This window comes from Pipistrellus hanaki (genome assembly GCF_964339955.1).
Source record: "Pipistrellus hanaki genome assembly, chromosome: 9".
Taxonomy (NCBI): Eukaryota; Metazoa; Chordata; class Mammalia; order Chiroptera; family Vespertilionidae; genus Pipistrellus; species Pipistrellus hanaki.
Genome location: NC_140511.1, coordinates 67,380,636 through 67,401,547, shown reverse-complemented (window position 1 = coordinate 67,401,547; position 20,912 = coordinate 67,380,636). Strand labels below are relative to the sequence as shown.

Genomic DNA, 20,912 nt, shown 5'->3' with positions numbered 1-20,912 from the left:
CAGGCCCTGACTGTGTACCCTACTTGCTCCCTCAAATTTACCCCCCTCAGAGAGTCTATTGAGGGTCTTGCAGAAAGATTCACCCACTCCCCATCCAGCTCCAAGCTAGAGATAAGCGTTAGAGGGGCTGGAAGCTCAAAGCTCCAGATGCCGGGGTCGTCCCTGCAGCTCCTCATCTCTCAATTCCCACATCTACAAGGGGCTGCCATCCATCTCCATGGCAACCATTGCCTCTGGCCTCCAAAGGCCCAAAGATCCTCATCCCCCAGAGAAAGGCATCCTGGCCTCTCAGCGGAGGCTTGAGGGTCTCAGGCTGGGAAGCTTTGTTACAGCTTTTTGGGGGCTTGGGACCGCCCAGGCCCTCACTTTTTAGAGCTGGATGTTGGGCTAAAAGACCCAGACGGGGCCCCCTTCCCAGTCAGGAAGGGCCCAGGGGGTCCCATCCACTTTCAGCACCACTTACTGGGTATGGCCAGGCTCTGCTTGGGTGTTGGGGACCCAGACCCTTGAGCAGACACCAGCTGTGGGAGAGACAGGTTATCTACGTATCTACATAAAAAGGCCCAATTTCAAGAGTGCTAGGAAGAAAATAACCTAGGGATGTGGGAGGAGGGGCAGGCCTGGTGAGAGCCTGGCGGAATCCAGGCAGAAGGAACCAAGGGCAAGTCCTGGGGCAGGAAACCCTCAGGGAGGAGCAGCGGGGAGCGGCCTGCAGGGCAGGGGCTGGGGAAGAAGCCCGGGTGTTCTAACTGGTCCCTTTAACTCTCAGGGAGAAGAACGCCTGTGTCACGGGACTCATGTCTGCGATGCAGCCTGTGGAACCACAGCACCGAGCCTGGCACGGAGTAACACGCTCAGTCAACCGTGACTGTCGTTCGTGGTCCACAGCGTCCCTGCCTCTCCCCTCCCCAATTCAGGGCAAAGGCTAGGCTGGAGCCTGCAGTGGGGGGCGGGGGCGGGGGCGGGGGAGCGGAGGAGGAGGAGGTCCAGGCGGGACCCCGCACAATCTCATCCAGGCCGGAGTCGGGGAATCCAGGCCCCGCGTCAGTGAGGTCTCTCGCCAGTTCCTGGGCAAGAAAAAGGCAGCCGTCCCGAGGCGCCTTGTCCCAGCCCCCCTCCCCCCCGCTCCCCCCCTCCGGGCTTGGCGGGGCCACCTGGACTGCGTGGGGAGCGGAGAGAAGATCAGGAAGGAGACTCGGATGCTCCATGGCTCCGGGGCACGTCCTGGCCCCGGGCCTCCAGTGCCCGGAGCAGGTGTCCGCCTCCCGTTCGCAGAGCAGGTGTCCCTGACCCCGGGGCCCGCATTCCAGCCTCCCGACTGGGCAGCCCCTCCATTCCGGGCCAGGGTCAGGGCCCCACCCACCCCGGGAGGGAGGTGAAGGGGAGGAGGGGAGGCCCCAGGGCAGCCAAGAAGGGGATGGGCTCAGAGCAGGCACCTGGGACTGAGCCTTCCCAAGGCGGCCCCCCACTTCCTCCAGTCTGGGGGGGGGGGGCGGCGAGGGGGGCAGGTTACCTGGGTTCCTCCCCAGCTGGGGGTGGGGGTCGGATGCCGGGGCGGAGGCGGGGCCGGGCCTCCCCGCCCGGGGGTCTCCCCGCCCCTTCGGGCTCAGCCAAGCGGAGGTGAAACCTGAACCCAGGTTGGGGGCGGGGCCGGCTCCTGCTCGGACGGGGCTGGCCTGCGCTTTCACCCCCCTTTTTCCCCGGCACCCCGCCTGGCTTTGGGAAGAGAAAGGACCTGCTCCCCGAGCCGCAGGACTAGGTGAGGTGGCGGCCCAGCGCGGGAGGGCGGGGGACGGGCGGCCGTCGGGGCCCCGCCGCCCAAGGCTGAGGACCCTCCTCTCTCCCCGGATCCTCAGGGCCGGCGATGGAGCCCGCAGCCCGGGGCCGCGCCCCGCCCTGAGCGCCCCGCAGACGGCCATGCTGCCCCGAGGGCGCCCCCGGGCGCTGGGGGCCGCGGCGCTGCTGCTGCTGCTGCTGCTGCTCGGCTTCTTCCTGCTCGGCGGGCACCTGGCGTCCTTCCCCTGCGCGCTGCCGCCGCGCGTCCCCCCCGACGGGCGGCTGCGGGGCGCTGCTGCCGGCGACCCGCACCCGCAGGCGGACCTCGGGGGCCACAACCGCTCCGACTGCGTCCTGCCGCGGCCGCTGCCCCCCAAGTGCGAGGTGGGTGTGCAGGGGGCCCCCGGCGGCGGGAGACCCGGCGCCCAGCGGCCACCTGGCCACCTGTGGGAGTCACAGCACCTGGCGCTGTGGCCAGCCAGCTGGGGCGCCTGGGGTTCGCGCCTCCCCTTACAGGTGTCCGTTTCCCCATTTGTGAAATGACAGGGGGGAGGGGGTGGACTCTGCCCCCCTCCCCGCCCCTCCTCCCCAGCTCAGGTGCCTGGCGGGCTGCACTGCGCTGGCCCAGCCGTGGTCCTCCCTGATTTAACACAGGTTACAGCCTCAGTGTCGCCCCCTCCCCCAGCTCTTGCACGTGGCAATCGTGTGTGCCGGGCACAAAACCAGCCGAGACGTCATCACGCTGGTCAAGTCCTTGCTCTTCTACAGGTAGGCCAGGTGTGGGGGGAGGGGCCGCCAGGCGGGGAGGCAGGAAAGAAGTCTTTCCACTTCTGAGCCGCTTGGGGTGGGGCTTGTCCCCTGGTGTCCCAGCTTTCCTCTCCTGTCCCTCCCAAAGGAAAAACCCACTGCACCTCCACTTGGTGACCGATGCCGTGGCCAGGAACATTCTGGAGACGCTCTTTCACACATGGATGGTGCCCGCTGTCCGTGTCAGCTTCTATGACGCAGATGAGCTCAAGGCAGGAGCCCTGGCCCTTCTAATCCTCCCCAGCCTACCTCCTCCCCACCCCTTCCTCCCAGGGCGTGGGGTGGGGGTGGGGGGTGGGGTGGGGGGAGGAGAGGAGAGGTTAGAGCTGCCTGGAACCGTTCCCTCACACCCACTGAAGCTCAAACCCCTCACCCCTCCTGGCGCTCACCCCTTCTTTCCCTTGTGCCACGCTGCGTATGTTCTGAGGCTGGTGGGCTCTTCTCTGCCAGGCTCATGCCCTGCCCTTCCCACCCACAGCCCCAGGTCTCCTGGATCCCCAACAAGCACTACTCTGGCCTCTACGGGCTCATGAAGCTGGTGCTGCCGGGTGCCCTGCCTCCTGACCTGGCCCGGGTTATTGTCCTGGACACAGATGTCACCTTCGCCGCCGACATTGCAGAGCTCTGGGCACTCTTTGCTCACTTTTCTGGTGAGAGGCCTGGGACCCGCCCCAGCCAAGCCCCCTCGGAGGCCCCCCCCCCCCCCCCCCCGGCCTAGCCCTGAGCCAAGGGCCTGGGGTAGCCTCAAGCAGCTCCCTCATGCCCTCCCCTCCCAGATGAGCAGGTGATCGGTCTCGTGGAGAATCAGAGCGACTGGTACCTGGGCAACCTCTGGAGGAACCACAAGCCGTGGCCTGCCTTGGGCAGGGGATTTAACACAGGTGGGGATGGTGGTGGTGGTGGTGGTGGGGTGGCCACTGGCTCGTGGACTCCAGGGACTGGGCAGGGGGCACAGAATGCTAGGAAGCCCCCAGGAAGAACAGTGCAGGAGAAAGGACACTGGGAGAAGAGCCAGAAGACAGTGCCAACCTTGGCTGTGCCTGCTGGATGACTTTGGCCAAGTCCCTTAGTCTCTCTGCGCCTCAGTTTTCTCATCCATTCAATGGGGCTTTTACCCGCCCCCGGATCACCGAATGTGAGAAGACGGTTGTGGACAGGCTCTGGAAGCTGTGCAGTGACTCCCCTTCACCCCCAAGAGGGTTGAGTGTTTATAGAGGTTGTCCTTGCCCCTGACAGAAAGTACCAATTCAAAAAACAAGCATTCCCAAGAATCCCTCATGCCCCTGGCCCCGGAGCTGGGTCGTCCCAGGTGGGGGTGACTTCTCCTCCTTGTGGCAGGTGTCATCCTCCTGTGGCTGGACCGGCTTCGGCAGGCCGGCTGGGAGCAGATGTGGAAGCTGACAGCCACCCAGGAGCTCCTCACCCTGCCCGCCACCTCGCTGGCCGACCAGGTCTGGGGCGGGGGAGCCCAGGCTTGGGGGGGGGGGGGCGCGGGCGGGACAGGGGGCAGGCTCAGGGCCAAGGTGAGATAGATAGCTGTCTCTGCCCAGGACATCTTCAACGCTGTAATCAAGGGGCACCCGGCGCTGGTGCGGCCCCTGCCCTGCGTCTGGAACGTGCAGCTGTCCGACCACACGCTGGCCGAGCGCTGCTACCTGGAGGCGGCTGACATCAAGGTGAGTGGGGGTGGGGAGCTGAGTAGGGGGAGGGCGGGGGGGCCAAGGGTGGGGACTCCTGCCTCCATCCCCCGCACCGATACCTTCCCGGGTCCCAGGCGGTCCACTGGAACTCCCCGAAGAAGCTGCGAGTGAAGAACAAGCACGTGGAGTTCTTCCGCAACCTCTACCTGACCTTCCTGGAGCACGACGGGAACCTGCTGCGGAGGGAGCTCTTTGGGTGCCCCAGCCCGCGCCCCCCGGAGGCCGAGCGGGTGAGAGGGACCTGCCTTCCCTGGCCTTGTGGGGGGGCGGGGGATCCCGCCCCTCTCCGCCCTGGTGGGACCCAGCTTGGTCTGGGGACTTGGCCTCCTGCCCCAGCCCGGTCCTCCTGCCCTCGACCCCCTCAGCTGCAGCAGGCCCTGGCCCAGCTGGACGAGGAAGACGCCTGCTTCGAGTTCCGGCAGCAGCAGCTCACGGTGCACCGCGTGCACATCACCTTCCTGCCCCACGAGCCGCCGCCTCCCCGGCCCCACGACGTCACCCTGGTGGCGCAGCTCTCCATGGACCGGTGAGGATGCGGCAGGCAGCCCCCGGGGGCTGGGCCTGGGCCTTGGAGAGGCAGGTGTCCTGTGGAAGGAAGAGCTCTCCGTGCCTGCTGCCTCGGGAGTTCCCGAAGTTGGAAACAACGGATGTGGTGGGAGGAGCATGGGCTTTGGGAATCACTCAGCTGGCTGGTGGTGCTCCTCCGTGGCTGTGGGACCAGGGGCAGGTCTTCATATCTGTCCGATGGGAATGACCCGCCTGGTGGGGCAATGGTGAAGCCGGTCTTATTTCATCTTCACCATTACCCCACCAGGCGGGTCATTCTCATCGGACAGATGAGAAAATGAGCTCAGTCATTTGAGGGGGTGTCCGTAGCAGCTAACCCGGGAGGTACTCCAGCCCTCCCTGGCTGACCGCTCCCCTCACCCCAGGCTGCAGATGCTGGAGGCCCTGTGCAGGCACTGGCCGGGCCCCATGAGCCTGGCCTTGTATCTGACAGACGCAGAGGCCCAGCAGTTCCTGCGTTTCGTCGAGGCCTCGGAGGTGCTCTCTGCCCGGCAGGATGTGGCCTACCACGTGGTGTACCGGGAGGGTCCCCTCTACCCCATCAACCAGATTCGCAACGTGGCCCTGACCCAGGCCCTCACGCCTTACGTGTTCCTCAGCGACATTGACTTCCTGCCCGCCTACTCCCTCTACGACTACCTCAGGTGGGTGGGGGTGGGAGTGGTATGCGGTTGGGATCAGAACCCTAGGCCAGCGGGTCCCTGCTCCCTTCTGGGCCTTAGTGTTCTCTGTAGAATGGGGTTTGTATTAGGGTAAAGTGACCAGATCGTCCCGCTTTTGGCGGGACAGTCCCGATTTTCAACAATTTTTCCCCACGTCCCACGGCATTTTAAAAAAGTCCCGATTTTCAGAAAGATTTTTAGAAAGATTCTTTCCAAAAATCGGGACTTTTTTATAACGCCGTGGGACGTGGGGAAAATTGTTGAAAATCGGGGCTGTCCCGCCAAAAGCGGGACGATCCGGTCACCTTATTTAGGGCCGGGGTCACACTTTCTCCCTGGGCTGCCACAGGGGAGGCAGGGGTGGGGGTGGATGGACTGCTTCCCACAGCTGTCCCACTCGTGTCTGCCTGCTAATGGGCGGCAGGGTGAGCCGGCCTTTAAGAGTCGAGCCCATGGCTAACAGACGCAAGAGAGTAACTAGCCCCAGGGCTGGAGGCTGGGCCGGCCCTCCCTCACGGTGCTGCCTCCTCAGGGCTTCCATTGAGCAGCTGGAGCTGGGCAGCGGGCGGAAGGCAGCCCTGGTGGTGCCAGCATTCGAGACCCTGCACTACCAGTTCAGCTTCCCCTCTTCCAAGGCTGACCTGCTGGCCTTGCTAGAAGCCGGCTCTGTCCACACCTTCAGGTAGGACAGGACCCTGCTCTGTCCCCCATTCCCCGTACCAGCCCCCGCCACCCACAAGCTCTGAGCCTCAGCCTGGCTCCTCGCCCTGTCCGGCTCCGCAGGCACCACGAGTGGCCCCGGGGTCACATGCCCACAGACTATGCCCGCTGGCGGGAGGCTCAGGCCCCGTACCGTGTGCAGTGGGCCATGGACTACGAGCCCTACGTGGTGGTACCCCGTGACTGTCCCCGCTATGACCCCCGCTTTGTGGGCTTCGGTTGGAACAAGGTGGCCCACATCATGGAGCTGGATGCACAGGTGAGGGGGATCCTTCATGTCTCCAGCTTCGGTTTAAGTACCTCCAGGCCCGGGGAGTTCACCTTGTCTCAGCGGGACACCCTGCCCCATGGGGCAGCGCTACAGGAAGTCCCACCCTTCTGTAGAGCTACTGTTATCGGCCCTTTGGCCTGGCTTTGGCTCTTAGAGGCTCTTGGGTAAGGTCATCATATGTCCTGCTTTTGGTGGGACAGGCCTGATTTTTAACTATTTATCCCGCGTCCCAAGGCAAACGTTTTAGAAAAGTCCAAAAGATTTAAAAGATTCTTTCCAAAAATTGGGACTTTTTTTTAAAACGCCACGGGACAAATTGTTAAAAATTGGGACGTCTGGTCATCTTACTCTTGGGTAAGCCTGCTCCCCACCCCCCAGCCCAGGCACTGACCACTGCTCTGCCCTACCCTTGCAGGAATACGAGTTCCTGGTGCTGCCAGAGGCCTTCACCATCCACCTGCCACACACCCCGAGTCTGGACATCTCCCGCTTCCGTTCCAGCACCACCTATCGAGGCTGCCTGCAGGCCCTTAAGGACGAGTTCCTCCAGGACCTGTCCCGCCACTACGGGGCTGCTGCCCTCAAATACCTCACTGCCCTGCAGCAGCCCTGACCTCCCAAGGCTGGGCCTGCGTGGCTCTCCGCTGCCCTTGGCCTTGGCTCTCGCTCACTCCGTTATTTAAATTATTTAAGGTCTCTGTGGGAAGGGCTGCAGTGGAGCATCTAGGGTGGGGCCTGGGGCCCCCCCTTGGCTGTTCTGTCACTGGGGTCTGCTCTCCCTCTGCCCCAGCTGGTTTGGGGCTGGTTCCCTCATCCTCAACTGTGCACCACTGTTTCATAATGAATGTTTAAAAGCTCTGTGTTACTATGTTCTTCTTGGTTTGGGGCATGAGGCATCCATGGGCCCAGGGAGTGACTCAGTCTCGCTGGGCCCGGCCTCCACCAGAGGCTGTGACTGGAGTGTGTCTTGCCCTCCCTCCCTGGCCCCAAACCCAACACCATGAGGCTGAGAGACTTTATTTGGCTTTATTTAGTAAAATGTTAAAATAAATAAATACAAATTGATCAGCTGCTCTGTATCCCCCCCACCCCCTCAAAACAAAACAAAAAAATCAAACAAACAAAAACTTTGAAGCACAAAACTCCAAATACAAGTTCTACCAAGACTGAGATCACAAAGGGCGTGGACAATGACAGGTGGGGGCTGGCTGGCTCTTCTGCTCAGAGTGTGCTGACCCCTGGCTGCCTGTCCTGTCCTGCCTGGCTGCAGCTTACCCTGGGCCAAGGCCCAACGACACTGGGAGGGCAGGGGCCAAAGGCTGCGGTGCAGGACAGGGTGTCCTCGGGGTTCAAGAGAGCCTTGTGGACGGGGGAAGCAGGTGCGATTGGTGAGCCCCGCTCTCCCTTGGAAAGGGCTGCTTTGAAGAGTTCCACCCCAGTTCTAGGCAGGGTGTGACTCCCAGCTTCCTCCCCCTCATATTAGTGGGAGGGTCAGTTGTCTCCGGCCACCCCCTCCCTGCTTGGCCAGGCGCTGACACTGAGAATGGCAGGCAGAGTCTCAGGGTGAGAATGGGCAGCCTCCTGTTTCCTGGCAACGGTGCCCAGCTGAGGGGTGGGGAGAGGCCCAGTCATGTCCACAGAGCACAGCTGCCTCCGTCTAACGGAGGCCATGGAATCGAGAACCCAGGGCCTGGAAAACGTTCCTGGGCCACCATCCATCTCACCACCCCAAGAGCCTTTGGACCCTGGAGCGAGTCTCCTAAGAAGCCCTTGGAAAAATAAGAAGACCACACCCTAAGAGGCAGTGAAGGGAGGAACCACTTGGGGCGTGTTGGGTGTGAGAGCCCAAGGAGGTGCCGCTGGCCCCAGAGGAAGTACAGGGAGGAGGTGGCAGAGAGGCAGGTACACTCAGACGGGCGCGCAGAAACGGCCCTCCTCGTGGGAGAGGCGCGGGGGAAGCAAATGCACCCGTTCGTGCCGCCTGCTGAGCCCAGCAGCAGCAGGGACACGGAGGCAGCTCCTGGAGGGACACCGGGCACTCAGGTGCTGCCAGCTGGAGGCTGCCATGGCCGTCTGCAGGCCCCACGAGGGCCTCCCTGCCAGGCACAACCAGCAGGTTTGCCCCCACGGGCCTGATAAGGAAGGAAGAAAGCAGAACTCCGGATGAGCTCAGAGGAGGGGAGACAAGACCGGGCAGGCTCCTTGAAAGAAAAAGGACCTGCAGGCCACATTGGCAAGAAAGTGAGCTGAGCGGGAAGATGACAGCAACATGACCTCACTGCCTCCGGGACACAGGCCTGATAATGAATGGGCCCCGTGACCAAGCGCCAGGTGGGCAGCTACCTGGTCCCAGGCCAGCGGGTGCCGGGCCTCTGAAGTGACTACAAAGCCAGCTGGTCTCAGATGTACCTGGCAGCGGCTAACCTCGGGTGTGGGGAACGAAGGGAAGGAGGGAGAAGGGTGTCTCAGGTGGTCACAGGCACCCACAGACCTGGGGGACAGAGAGGAAGAAGAGACTGGGTGACAAGGGCGTTTTCTTTGTGGCAAGGGGTGTCTTAGAATTTGAGTCCAGAATGTGGGCTTGGGCAGGGTTGCATTTTTGTACCCTATACTGGCTGACGCCCCAACTGGCTCACAGCTGAACTTCAGGAAGAATCGACATTCCGACCTCCCACCCGAGGCACAGTCAGAGAGGGACTGCTCACAGGCAAAGCACCCGCCAATTCCAGTCCTGCCCCCACCCAATCCTCCGGCAGCTCCTTCCTGAGCGAGGCCCCCGTGATGATGGTTTCCCAGCTTCTGGGCCCAGACAAGTCGAACGGGAGGGACCCGAGACAGGGCTGAGCTCTGAACCTCCGCCAGCTACTCCTCCGACTAGCCCAGGCACTTCCTCCGCTCCCTGACGAGACATAGCACCTTGGTTTCTGCGTGAGGAACGGGAGCTCCTCTCTGCCCCCTCAGGCAACCTCTCAGTCCTGCCTCTGAGGCCTGCACAGCCCAGAGTCCCCTCCTGGGGCCTCCCTGGGAAGATGGATGAAAACCGCTGGTGGAGGTGAGACGTTTCACCCAAGAAGTGTCTCTCTGGGTCTAACTGGATGAGGGAGAAGTTAATGGAACCTGTCTTTTCCCTCCTAGACTCTGGCCAGTAGGAGGCACAGGGTGGGCTTGGGGGAGGGGTCCTGGGAGGGCTTGGGGAGCACGGCCTCTGCCTCCCTCCTGCTGGGCCAAGAACTCCGGCCAGAGCACACACCTGACAAAATTTATCTTCCGCAGGCAAGATGACAGAGATGGTCCAAGCCTTTCCGAACCCTGGTTTTTAAGGAGACGAGCCAGCCAAGGCAAGCACAGAGATCTTGGCCAAAGGTTACCCAGGAAGCCTGTGGGTGGGCAGAGTGGAGTGAAGTCCATCTCTGGTGCCTGGAGCCAGCAGGCAGAGAAAGGGGCTGGAAATTTAGACCTCTCTTGGAAGGCAAGACAGATACAAAGGCCACCTGGGGCTGTCTGTCTCGGACACACCATGTAACCTTGAGAAACCGCATTCCTTTGTTCTTTCTGAGCACCAAGGGCTGAGGCAGCCAGCCTGCCCCCTGCCCCCTCCCAGAGGCTGGGGTGCACAGGCACCAATGAGCTTCCCTGGCCATTTCCTTCCAAGCTGTCCCCCAGGCACTCGGAATGCTGGTGGCTGAAAGACCAAGAGCAGCACCAAAGGAAGGGATCTTATTTAGGCACCAGCCTTTTTCTAGCAAAATCCGTGGGGATAGTGGGTAGGCCCTCGATAACCATCCACACTCCATTTGGGTTTCAAAAGCAGGAGCCAGATCCCTGCACCAAGAAGGGAGGGCAGTCTTCTCTGAGGAGGGGCTAGTGGGAGCGCTCCGTCCCTGCCCGGCAGGCCCGCAGCCATCCCCGGTCAGAAACCACGGAGACACAACACAGCAAAATGGCATCATGATCAGCAGGTTCTGTGCTAAAAAATTATAACTACACAGCATTTTCTCCAGTTCTGACACCTTTTTTAATAGAAATCACTGTTTTTAGGAAACAAATAGCACTTTTGTAATTTTTTTTTTTTTACAATGTTTCTTACCTTGATCTTAATTTAAGTAACACTAGGAAGACCTCAATATCTTTTATTTTTCTTTTTTTTTTAATTTAAAAAAAAGTTGTTGTTTTCCCCAGATACAAAGATTTTGCCCTTGCATAAAAAAACAGTGCCCGACGATGACACAAGGACTCACACAGACTCACTGGACCTCACTGACACTATGGCTCCTATTCTACCATGCAAGGTCTCGACTACCCTTAGCTGACTGTCAGCCTGAAAAACAGCTTTTCTATTCCTTAGTTTAGTTTTTGTTACCAAAAAAAGTAAAATAAACAATAAAATAAAACTTTTTTTTTTTTTTAATAAAGAAAATAAGAACAAAAACAAAAATTAAAAAAAGAAAAAGAGAGACGTCTCCATTCAACTCACACACACCTGGCCGTGTGCTGCTACGCTCAGGATCTTCTTTTATAAATATAGAAAGGGGATGGAGCTTGTTTTCAAGTAAAATCACTGATCCACCTTTTTTCCTTCCTTGACACACACACACACCCTTCTTCCCCGCCCTGGGCAAGGGCTGGCTGAGCCTGGCTGTGCCTGTCCTGGGAGAGGGAAGGGACCCACGGTCTACGTTTGCCAGAGCAGGGAAGGAACCTGGGGCGCGGCGGGGCGCCCGCGGCGGCGGGGGAGCGAGCGCTCAGAGAAGAACCCGATGGCTGTCCTTGTGCCCAGCTCTGCCCGCGCTGCGGCCCACCACACACAATAAGAAACACTGCTTATTTGATATACTTTTCCCACCCCGGCTCCCTCCCATCCCCTCCCCATCCCTCCTCTGGGCACTGGGGTTGGTTAAATCTCGATTTCCTTTTTTTGGTTTTATAGTAGTGAAAGTTTAGAAACAGGGAAAGCCCACACACTCTTTGGACTTGTCTTCTCTACCTAAACGAACGGCTCGGCAAATAAGGATCTGAAACCTGCTCTCCTCCCTCCGCCCGTCCCTGCTCCCCACCCAACAAAACAAAAACAAACCCATCGTGGCTGTGGAGGCTGCTGCAGGCACACACTGGTGTATAATAGAGAGAGTAAATATATTATTTCACTTGGCATGGTGCTGGCAAAGAACCTCCAGCTGGCACTATTTCATGTAACATGGTCCAATCTTTGCATGTACACACAGAATAAGAAGGATCAATTGGCAAACTCTGGTGCCACCTGGCACAAGCATCTTCTCTCTCTCTGGAACCAAAGAACCAAAAGAATTCTGTACTTTCCAGAAGAAATCCGGCTTTGCTTTCCTAGAGTCTTCAGTGTTCTGCTCTCCTGGCCGCCGGGATCCCGTGGCTTCTGGCAGGGCGCTGTTATTTAGTCTCTTCCCCCGGGTTACAGTTCACTGTGCAGCTCTGCGAGGAGGGGGAGGGGGCTGGCGTGGAGGTGGCGGCGTTGGCAGGGGGGGTGCAGTCCGGGCCGTTGGAGACGGCCCCCACAGTGGCCTCAGAGTCTACGGGTTTGGAGAGGTCAATGCCGTGGATGAGGCGGATCAGCTGCTTCACCTTCTCCAGGGAGCTGTGCATCTCCTTCTGCCGGGCCAGGATGGTGTTCTTCATTTCCATGCATTTCTGCAGCAAACGAGAAGGGCGGTGGCACTGAGCCTGCGGCCTTGCTGCCAGGGCGGCCAGCCTCTGCGGCAGAAGGGTCCTCGCTGGCTGGTGTGCAGCCCCGGGCCTGTTCCGCTCCACAGGAGTGGGAGCCACCACCCAAGGAAGGAGGAGGCCCCAGAGGCAAGAGACAGAGGGCAAACGAGTGGTTTAAAGCCAACTCTACTTCACACCGGGACTCACACCAAAGGTGAATTACCGCTCCAATGCTATGAAATAAGTCATTTTAAAAGCACAATTCAGCCTGGCCAGTGTGGCTGTTTGTCAGAGCATCATCCCACACCCTGGGGGGTCGCAGGATTGGTTCCCGCTAAGGGCACATACCCAGGTGGTGGACTCGGGGAGCATTTAGGAGGTTGATATTTCTCTCACATCAATGCTTCTCACTCCCTCTCCCTTCTTCTCTAAAATCAGTAAAAACATACCCCAGGTAAGAATTAAAAACAAAGTTCCCGCAGGCGCTGAGGCTGGTTTGGGCAGGTGTGTTTCCATGCCTGCCAGTGCTAATGTGGTCAGGACCGGACTGAGCTTTCCAGGGTAGAAAACAAGCCAGGGGTGTCTGTGCGACCGGAGGGCCTCCCGAGGACCACTCGGTCAGCAAGAACTTAGTCTCAGAGCCTGGGGCGGGACAGCGATGCAGGAGGATCAGACTTCAGCCAACAGAACCCCTCCTGCTGTTACCTGCAATCCTTTGCCCTCAGCCTCTCACACCTGGTAGCTCCTGCTCTAGGCGGGAGAGATGTGAGATCTGCATGCCACAGGTAGGATGGTGGGGAGGGAGGAAAGCAGGTGAGTGGGTCAGCTCAACCGTCACCAAGTCCAGGACACCACCCAGTGTCTGAGGCTGAGGCCGCCTCACGTGACAGCACCTACTCAGTGGGGAACCTGCCCATTGGGCGGAGCCTCTGAATCTCTGTTACAAGTACAACTCTCTTTCCCACCTGGACACGGCAGGCTGGGGAGTATTTACTTCCAAACTTGTCTCTAGAAACCCCTCTTCCTCAGGCTGGTCAGGGAAACCTAGAAACGCAAACAGCACGGTGGGGAAGAAAGAGTGGAAGGGCTGGGCCGTGTGGACGGACTCACTAGCTCGGGCGACCGGAAAGACTTCTATGTGGGGCTGGTCAGGCTCCACACTCCTCGCAAACACGCTCAGGATGCCCGGGGGTGATGGCTACATGGCTGCAGCCTCTAATCCACCTCGGCGCCAGGAGACTGGAAATGCTTGCTCTCAGACCAAAACCAAGAGGATGTTCCAGAGCTTGGCTAAGGCACCGTATACCAACGGCCCCCTGTGCCTGAGGGCAACTCCAACAGGAGGCAAATTTTCCAGCTGCCAAGTCGCTGTGCTATAAGCTAAAGGATGGGAACCGACCCTTGGGGGCCACACGAGCTGTTATGTGCACGGGAAACTGTGTGTCTGCTGTATCGCCGAAGGCAGGAGGCTCACTTACACTTATAGAACTGCTGAGCTGTTTCACCTTCTGCTCTAGCTGTTCTCGTTCCTGTTTTAAATCTGAACTCCATTTAAGTAACTTCTGTTTCTCTTCTTCTTTAGCTGGAAAAAAAAGAATTGTTTTTAACAATACATTCTTTGAAAAGGCCAGTGTTCAGAATGTTTGCCAAAGAAGATCTCCCCAAAGTTCCCCGAGCCCCAGTCGGTGCACAGGACCCCCCTTCCGCCTTTCCGTGCACAGGCATGCTGAGAGGACTGCCAGGGGCTTCAGCCTGGCTTCACAGGAACGAGATCTACTTCCCATTCTTCCTCCCAAGAAAGTGCTACACAATCTTCCACTTCATTCACTGGCAGCTTTTCATTTTTTAACGTTAAATTTCCTTTTTAAAACAAAGCAAATCCTTCCTTCCAGTACTTTTTTTTTTTTTTTTAAAACAAGGGAAGATTACACAAGAGAGCGTATGGTAACTCTTTACCTGCTTTGTAGGCGATATAGGAATGAACAATTGCTAAAGTTCCAGGCCATGGAATTGCTTCTTCTTTCTTTAGCATCTGAAAAGATTTTTAGAATTTTACCTTGAGAAGGAGGTATAAATACACGTCCCCTGTGTAATGACTAGCAAGGGTGCCTGTAGCTACGGGCAGATAAAAATCCAGGAGGGATTATGAGGGCAGTGTTGCGAAATGCTGCTCTACATTTTCTGGACTGTAAAGTTCCAGAGATCAGCCCGAGAGAATGAGGTACAAAGCAGGGACACCAAGCCGCTGAGCCCCGAATGAGAGAGAGGCTGGACCCTCCTATCATTTCATCTGTGTCACAGGCTCCTGCTGACTCCCACGGGCAGAACCAGCAGCGTAAGCGGCAGGCTGGCACTGACTGCAGCCATGGGCGGCTTGGTCCTTGACCTGACACGGGCTGCCTGTCTCAGTTTTAGCTCCAGGCCCCTGAGTGGCAGCCTTGCCAAGGAAATGAAGTCTCAGCTCTGATACCACATGCAATCTAGATCCCATGTGGCAAATGATCAGAGGGTCACAAAGCAACAACTGGAAGAGAACAAGGAGAGAACTGTCCCTATAATTACACCAGGTGACAGTAGCAAGAGGACCAAGATTAAAAGGGGAAAACCAGAATTCTCTCAGATCAGAATTCCGAAGACCTGAGCAGGATCCCATTGTCTGCTGAGTACTGACCTATTTGTTTGTTATTTATACTTTGCCTGCTTCTAAAAAAGCGAGACGAGACCGCTTACAATAAAAACATTAAGATACATGGATAGGCGAGAAAAAAAAAATCAGAAACTAAGCAGAGAAGGAGGGAAAAGCTAATCATACAGTCATGTGCTGTACAATGCTTTGATCAATGATCGACCACATATACTACGTGGGCCCATAAGATTATAATGGAGCCAAAAAATTCCTATGGCCTAGTAACATCATAGAATACATGTGTTCGTGGTGCTGCTGGTGTAGCAAACCTATTGCACTGCCAGTCACACAAAGTATCACACATACAGTATGCACAGTACATAGTACTTGATAATAACAGACAACTATGCTACTGATATGTATGTGCTATGCTATACTTTTTACTTTAGAGTATACAGTGCTATTTATTAAAAACAAGAAGTTTGTTGTACAGCGATATTCTGTGCTATGCTGGCTACAGCCTCATATGTCTCATGTTAACTGTGTCTCTTGATTGCATCATTTTCTCCTGTGCTTGACTTAATCTCATGTTGTTTGTACAGTAATGAGACACAGAGTCTTATAGCCCAGGAGCAATAGACTAGACCTAGGTGTGCAGCAGGTTACCATTGAGATGTGTGTAAGTGTGCTCTGTGATGCCCTTGCAAGGACAAAATCACCCAATGACATATTTTTCAGGCTGTATCCCTGTCGTTAAGTAGTGCATGATTTTGTGCTTCCCTTTCAAGCCCATGAAATATTGATACCACTGTAGTTAGTTCTCTGATCCTGATGACAACACAGGTTAAAAGTGAAACTGCTATTATTTGAATGAAACTGACTGAATACTTTCATTTAAGGAAGTACTGGCTAGTGTCTCAGTGGTTAGAGTGCTGGCCTAGGCACTGATAGGTTGTAGGTTTGATTCCCTGTACCTGGGTTGCGGTTTGCTTCTTACCCCTGGCATGTGTAGGAGGCAACCAGTCAATGTGTCTCTCTCACATCAATGTTTCTCTCTCTCCCTCTCTCCTACCCTTCCACTCTCTCTGAAAAGCAATGGAAAAAATATCCTCAGGTGAGGATTAACAAAAACAAGCAAACAAAAAAGAATTTTATTTTCAATATAGAGTTTCAAAAACATATACTAGGTTTGTACCCATCTTAGAGAATGAGGCAGAAAGTCTTATGGACTTTTAGGGTCAAGGTCATAAGTCATTTCAAATAAAGGGAAGCCATCAGGGTCTCTCCACCAGCACCCTGAGTCGCCGCCTCATGAATACGACAGAACGTCTCTGAGGGGAGGGATGCTGGCGGGAGAGAGCCGTTCTGTGGACAGGGCTCACGTGGCCTGAGACTGCCATTCCCCCAGATCAGAGGGGAAAGAAAGACCCGACCATGTTGTTTTGCTCCTCCTTGGCCCCGCCCTATGTCTGCCCCATGCCCCCTACCTGGTCCTGACATCTGGGACAGATCCACATGCCCTTGGGAATTGTTTTCAGAGGAGGGTCTAAGCAGTCCAGGTGATACACACGGGAACACGTGTCACACATCAGCAACTGACCACTTTTTCTGCAAACGCTGCAAAAATCCTCATGGATATCACCCTAAGAAATTGAGAAGAGAGGTAAGAGAAAGGACAAAAAGGTAAAATGTGTATGTTAACATGCACATTCTGGATACATATACATGTGTTAGGACAATCAGCTATGCTCCATTGAACATGTTACAAGAGTATGCAAGAAAAGTAGCGATGGCACAAGCCCCCACCTGCCCCATATAGCTGAGGTTCCCTGGGCAGGGGCAGTATTCTTAGTTTTAAAGCTTCACGGGAAAGCTCTGTAGTCGTCTAGGCCAACATTAACTTTAGGGGTGATAGCTCAGCATTTGTTATATTTTGGTAGAGTCTAACCCACAAATCAGAAAGCTTGATGACATTAAAACCCATCCATCAAAATGTTCTGAAACCAAAGATACAAACAATTCTCATTAACTATCATTTTTGGGGAAACTTTAGAAGGATTGGGAAAGACAACAGGTAAGAATGGAATTTTACTAAACACTTTGCCTCCTCAGGGAGAAAAGATAATAGTGAAAGTTCAAATGGGAAAAGACTAAGTCAGGAACCAATTAAACTGGTTAAACCGAGCTTCCTAATATGAAGACTTTAAAAGCCAAAGCAACAGCTGACAATGTTCTCCAGCATTTGGCATTTGCTGTTCAATGGACCCTTCTATTCTGGAGGCTGTATTCCTCCCTGTAAAACACTTCGCCAGGTGAGGCGAGAAGGGCCCTCTGTGCCTTCTCCCGCCATCAGTGAGTTCTGTGAACAGAAGGCACCATAAAAAAAAAAAAAGGGGGGGGGGGAGACACACATTCAAGAGGTATTTTTCAGCAAGTGAATCCCTGACCCATTCTCTGAATAGGACTATGCCGCTGGACCCAGGGAAGGCTGAGGGACGTCGGAGGGAGCCAGCAAAGGCAGTGCCCGGCCTGGGCCAGACCTTTCCTGCCAACGTGTTGTTTTAGGTTTCTAGACTGTTTTGCCAAAAGGCTTAACTCAGAACTTGTGCACAGGAAGCAGTGACACAGGAGCAGGCCTTCCTCCCATGATAAACCCCCACCACCTGGGCAGAGCCTTTCTTCCCAGGCCTGCGTTTCCCTGGGAAAGGAGCTTTCTCTGCCATTCACCAGGCTCCCCACCAGCTAGAAGATGCTGGAAAGTTATACGATAATCAGTGTGGGTGGGTTTTAACCTTCCTGAGTAAGAAAATGTCACCTCTGAGCCATAGAAAAGAAATCCAGAAATGTGCAAAAATACTACATGAGAATGCCCGACAGTTCAGCTTCCAGGCACTGGAAGAGGCAAGTTCCACCCCTCGGTTACTGTGACTTTCTTTTAATTTTTAGAATCGGGCTGAGAGTGCTCTTCTCTAGAGAGTTAGTTTTTCTTAAAACTCAGCCCCATGTTATAAGTCTGCATCTTTATGAAGTTTATACAAATTTTAGAGCTTCAGAGAGTCTTTACATGAACCACAGATAGAATTAGCAGCGATGAAGTACATGAGACAAACTGCACATTTTATTCAGAGGTATTTGTTGGATAAAGAATTCTGCTCACTTTCCTCTTCTCCTGAATAAGGAGAAGATCAAGAAGTGGAAGGTGGAGAGTACATATAAAATAAAACTTAAATAATTTATTTCAATTGCTAAAAGAAAAAAAAACTGTATCCTCTTTATATAGCCCATAAAGTAGCTCCTAATCTTTTGGTGTCAGGACCCCATTACACTCTTTTTGTTGTTGTTGTTGTTAACTTCTCACCCAAGGATACTTTTTCCATTGATTTTTAGAGAAAGTGGAAGGGAAGGGGGTGGGGGAGAAGAGAGAGAAAGAGAGAGAAACATTAATGTGATAGAGACACACTGATTGGTTGCCTCCTGTATGCGCCCCAACTGGGGGCCAGGGATCCAACCTGCAACTCAGGTACGTGCCTCTGACTGAGAATTGAACCCACAACTCTTGAGTGTATGTGCTGACACTTTAATCACTGAGACACATCGGTCAGGGCCCCGTTACACTCTTAAAATTCCTAAAGACCTCAAAGAGCTTTTGTTTATGGGAGTTAGATACACTGATATTTACTTATAAAGTTTTAAAACATTTTAGTTTTGAAATAATTATAGAATCCGGGAAGTTACAAAAATATGTATTGGAAAATTTTAAACCCCAGAACACACAGGCACTGCCCATTAGCCATCAGAGTGATGACATCATCATGTCATTTAATATCTGGGAAACTCCACTGTTCATGCTTGAGAGAATGAGAATGAAACTGGAAGAGTGTTTGAATATGATCATGAAAATAGTTTTGATTTTATGGACCCCCCCGAAAGAGTCTCAGGGACCCCCAGGCCATACTGAGAACCACTACCCAGAGAAATGAATATGAAATGTGAGTCATGTGTTTCACCCACACAGAATTGGTTCTCTGCTTAAGCAGAAAGGCAGGCCCACGAAGGTGCTGCACCAGGTCAGAAAGCTTAGGCTCTGGAGAAGGCCGAATAATTACCATAAACGAAATGGGAAGGTGAAAGATGTCTGACCCATAATTCTTTGCTAAGGGCTGAGGCCTAGGTTGTTTTTTTTTTGTTTTGTTTTGTTTTTTTAAACCTGGTTTTATCAATGGCAACTTCATCATTTGTTAAAGAAATTGAATAATTATGTCAACTCATCTTCCCTTCTCATAAAAGTGATGACAGTGGCAACATCCTGAGGATCAGCACCCAGCCGTGTCTTGTACCAAGTCCTTCTAGACAGTATTGATCTCCAGGAAATGCCTGCCTCTCAGCTCTTACTATTTAATTAATGTTATTGGGGTTTATGCCACCCAGAAGCTAATATCCAGAGCCCTGTGTGTTGATTTTAATAACTGCCACTGTTGAGATACTGTAAAAGTAGAAGTCAATTATCTTTTTAGAAAAACCCATTCTACTAAGTTTAACCTAGGAAGTTATCAACATTATTTAGTGGTTTTATAAAAGCTTCCTTTTACCTTTAGATTTCTAAGAAGAACAGTGTTTATATTTTGACATAAAACCTGGCAGAAGCTTTTAGTTTGTGATTAGAGCTGAGTGGATCCTTTCAAGAAAATCATTTTATAAACCCCCTCAGCCCAAAGCCAAAAAATAAAAACAACACTGTTTAAGAAAGAGACTCATCCAGAACCACAGAATGCCTGGGGGACAGCCCCACCAAGAGCTGTCCATCCCTGGGCAATGCTTTAACTTCAAAAAAGTTGAGACAATTATTGCTGTCACCCAACAAGGTTACCACAGGGACTCCTGGTGTAGTTAACAGGAGAGGCAGAAAACCCAATCAATGACTCCTGCCAAAGGAAAGCTGGACAAAAGACTGAGTCTCGACAGCAAGGCTGGGTCTGTGGCCACCAGCTATGTTCACGGAAGGACGCCCATCAGAGCACAGAACTCCTCCATGACCTGGTCCTCCACAGATGACACTCCTCTGTTGTTTATGAAAGTTTAACTCAGGATGTGCAGATGGTTTTCTTTTGCACTTTGGAGAGGGGCAGGCTTTAGACTACTAAGAGCCTGTAATTAAAGGGATAATGTTCCTGAAGGTGAGCCTAAAGCCAAGCTCTGTCATTCACGAGAGAGAGGAGACATGCCAAACCAGCTTCTCCTCCAGTCTCCTAGCTGTTTGGGCCAAAATCTTTGGATTCACCTTTGACTGTTCTTTTTCTCCTTACCCCATCATCCAATTCTGCTGGCTTTTCATTCAAAAAGATGCAGACTCAATGACTCTCCTCCATCTCTATTTCTACCTATTATATTAGGTCAAGCTACCATTGGCTCCTGCAACAGCCTCCTCACTGGTCTCCCTGCTCCTGTCCTATCTTCCCACAGTCTTGACTCCACATTTCACACACATCGGCCCTTTTAAAATCCCAATCAATTTTGCAAACACCTTTGAATAATAACTGTAGGCAAGAACCAGCAAAGGATGCTAAAACCACTGGGTAGCAGTTTGCTGGGAACTGGATATTTACAGACCCAAAGCTGAGGAAACAGGTGCCTGTACAAGTGGAGACATTTGATGGGCCCTATTTTAAGAGAGGAGCGTTAACATCCCCAACAAGGGGACAGACTGACAACACGTGCCTCCTGCTGCGAAGCACTGAGGACTCATTGCCACTTATTTAGTGTTCCTACAAAAATGCAACCTCCAATCTGTTCCTGAGGGAACAATCAGATCATCCAAATGGAGGACACCCTACATAGCAACTGGCCTATCTTCCTAAAAATATCAATGCCATGAAAGACAAAGAAAAGACGAGAAACTGGTCCAGAGTAAGGAGCCTAAAGAGACAATAAATGTCAAGAGTGATCTTGAATTGGATCCTGAAGCAGAAAAACGTAAGTGCCACTAAGGCAATAATTGAGACAAATTGAGAAAGCTGAATATGAACTGTATATTGTATAATAACATTTTATCAATATTAAATTTCCTCTCTTTGATAACTGTATTGTGGCTATATCAGAGAATATCTTTA

At 54.0% G+C, this 20,912-nt stretch overlaps 2 protein-coding genes across 24 annotated transcripts in view; one reads left to right on the top strand and one right to left on the bottom strand.

The window, feature by feature from the left end:
- Positions 1-1,277: 1,277 nt before the first annotated feature.
- On the top strand, positions 1,278-10,903 carry LARGE2 (LARGE xylosyl- and glucuronyltransferase 2). The gene is made up of 14 exons (XM_084895326.1): positions 1,278-1,759; positions 1,857-2,160; positions 2,462-2,544; positions 2,672-2,795; positions 3,062-3,233; positions 3,360-3,464; positions 3,922-4,034; positions 4,134-4,259; positions 4,358-4,513; positions 4,649-4,809; positions 5,216-5,494; positions 6,045-6,194; positions 6,296-6,491; positions 6,919-10,903. The coding sequence occupies exons 2-14, from the start codon at positions 1,918-1,920 to the stop codon at positions 7,114-7,116; spliced, it is 2,106 nt and encodes a 701-aa protein (XP_084751452.1). The 5' UTR covers positions 1,278-1,759; positions 1,857-1,917; the 3' UTR covers positions 7,117-10,903.
- Positions 10,661-20,912, bottom strand: part of PHF21A (PHD finger protein 21A) — a 161,001-nt gene continuing 150,749 nt past the window's right edge. For all 23 annotated transcript variants that reach the window (XM_084895314.1, XM_084895317.1, XM_084895306.1 and 20 more), the window contains 4 exons: positions 16,293-16,448; positions 14,136-14,211; positions 13,658-13,761; positions 10,661-12,164 (listed from right to left, as the gene is read on the bottom strand). In XM_084895314.1, coding sequence (XP_084751440.1) covers positions 11,907-12,164; positions 13,658-13,761; positions 14,136-14,211; positions 16,293-16,448 — 594 coding nt within the window. In that variant the 3' untranslated portion in view covers positions 10,661-11,906. The remainder of the gene's footprint in view (positions 12,165-13,657; positions 13,762-14,135; positions 14,212-16,292; positions 16,449-20,912) is intronic.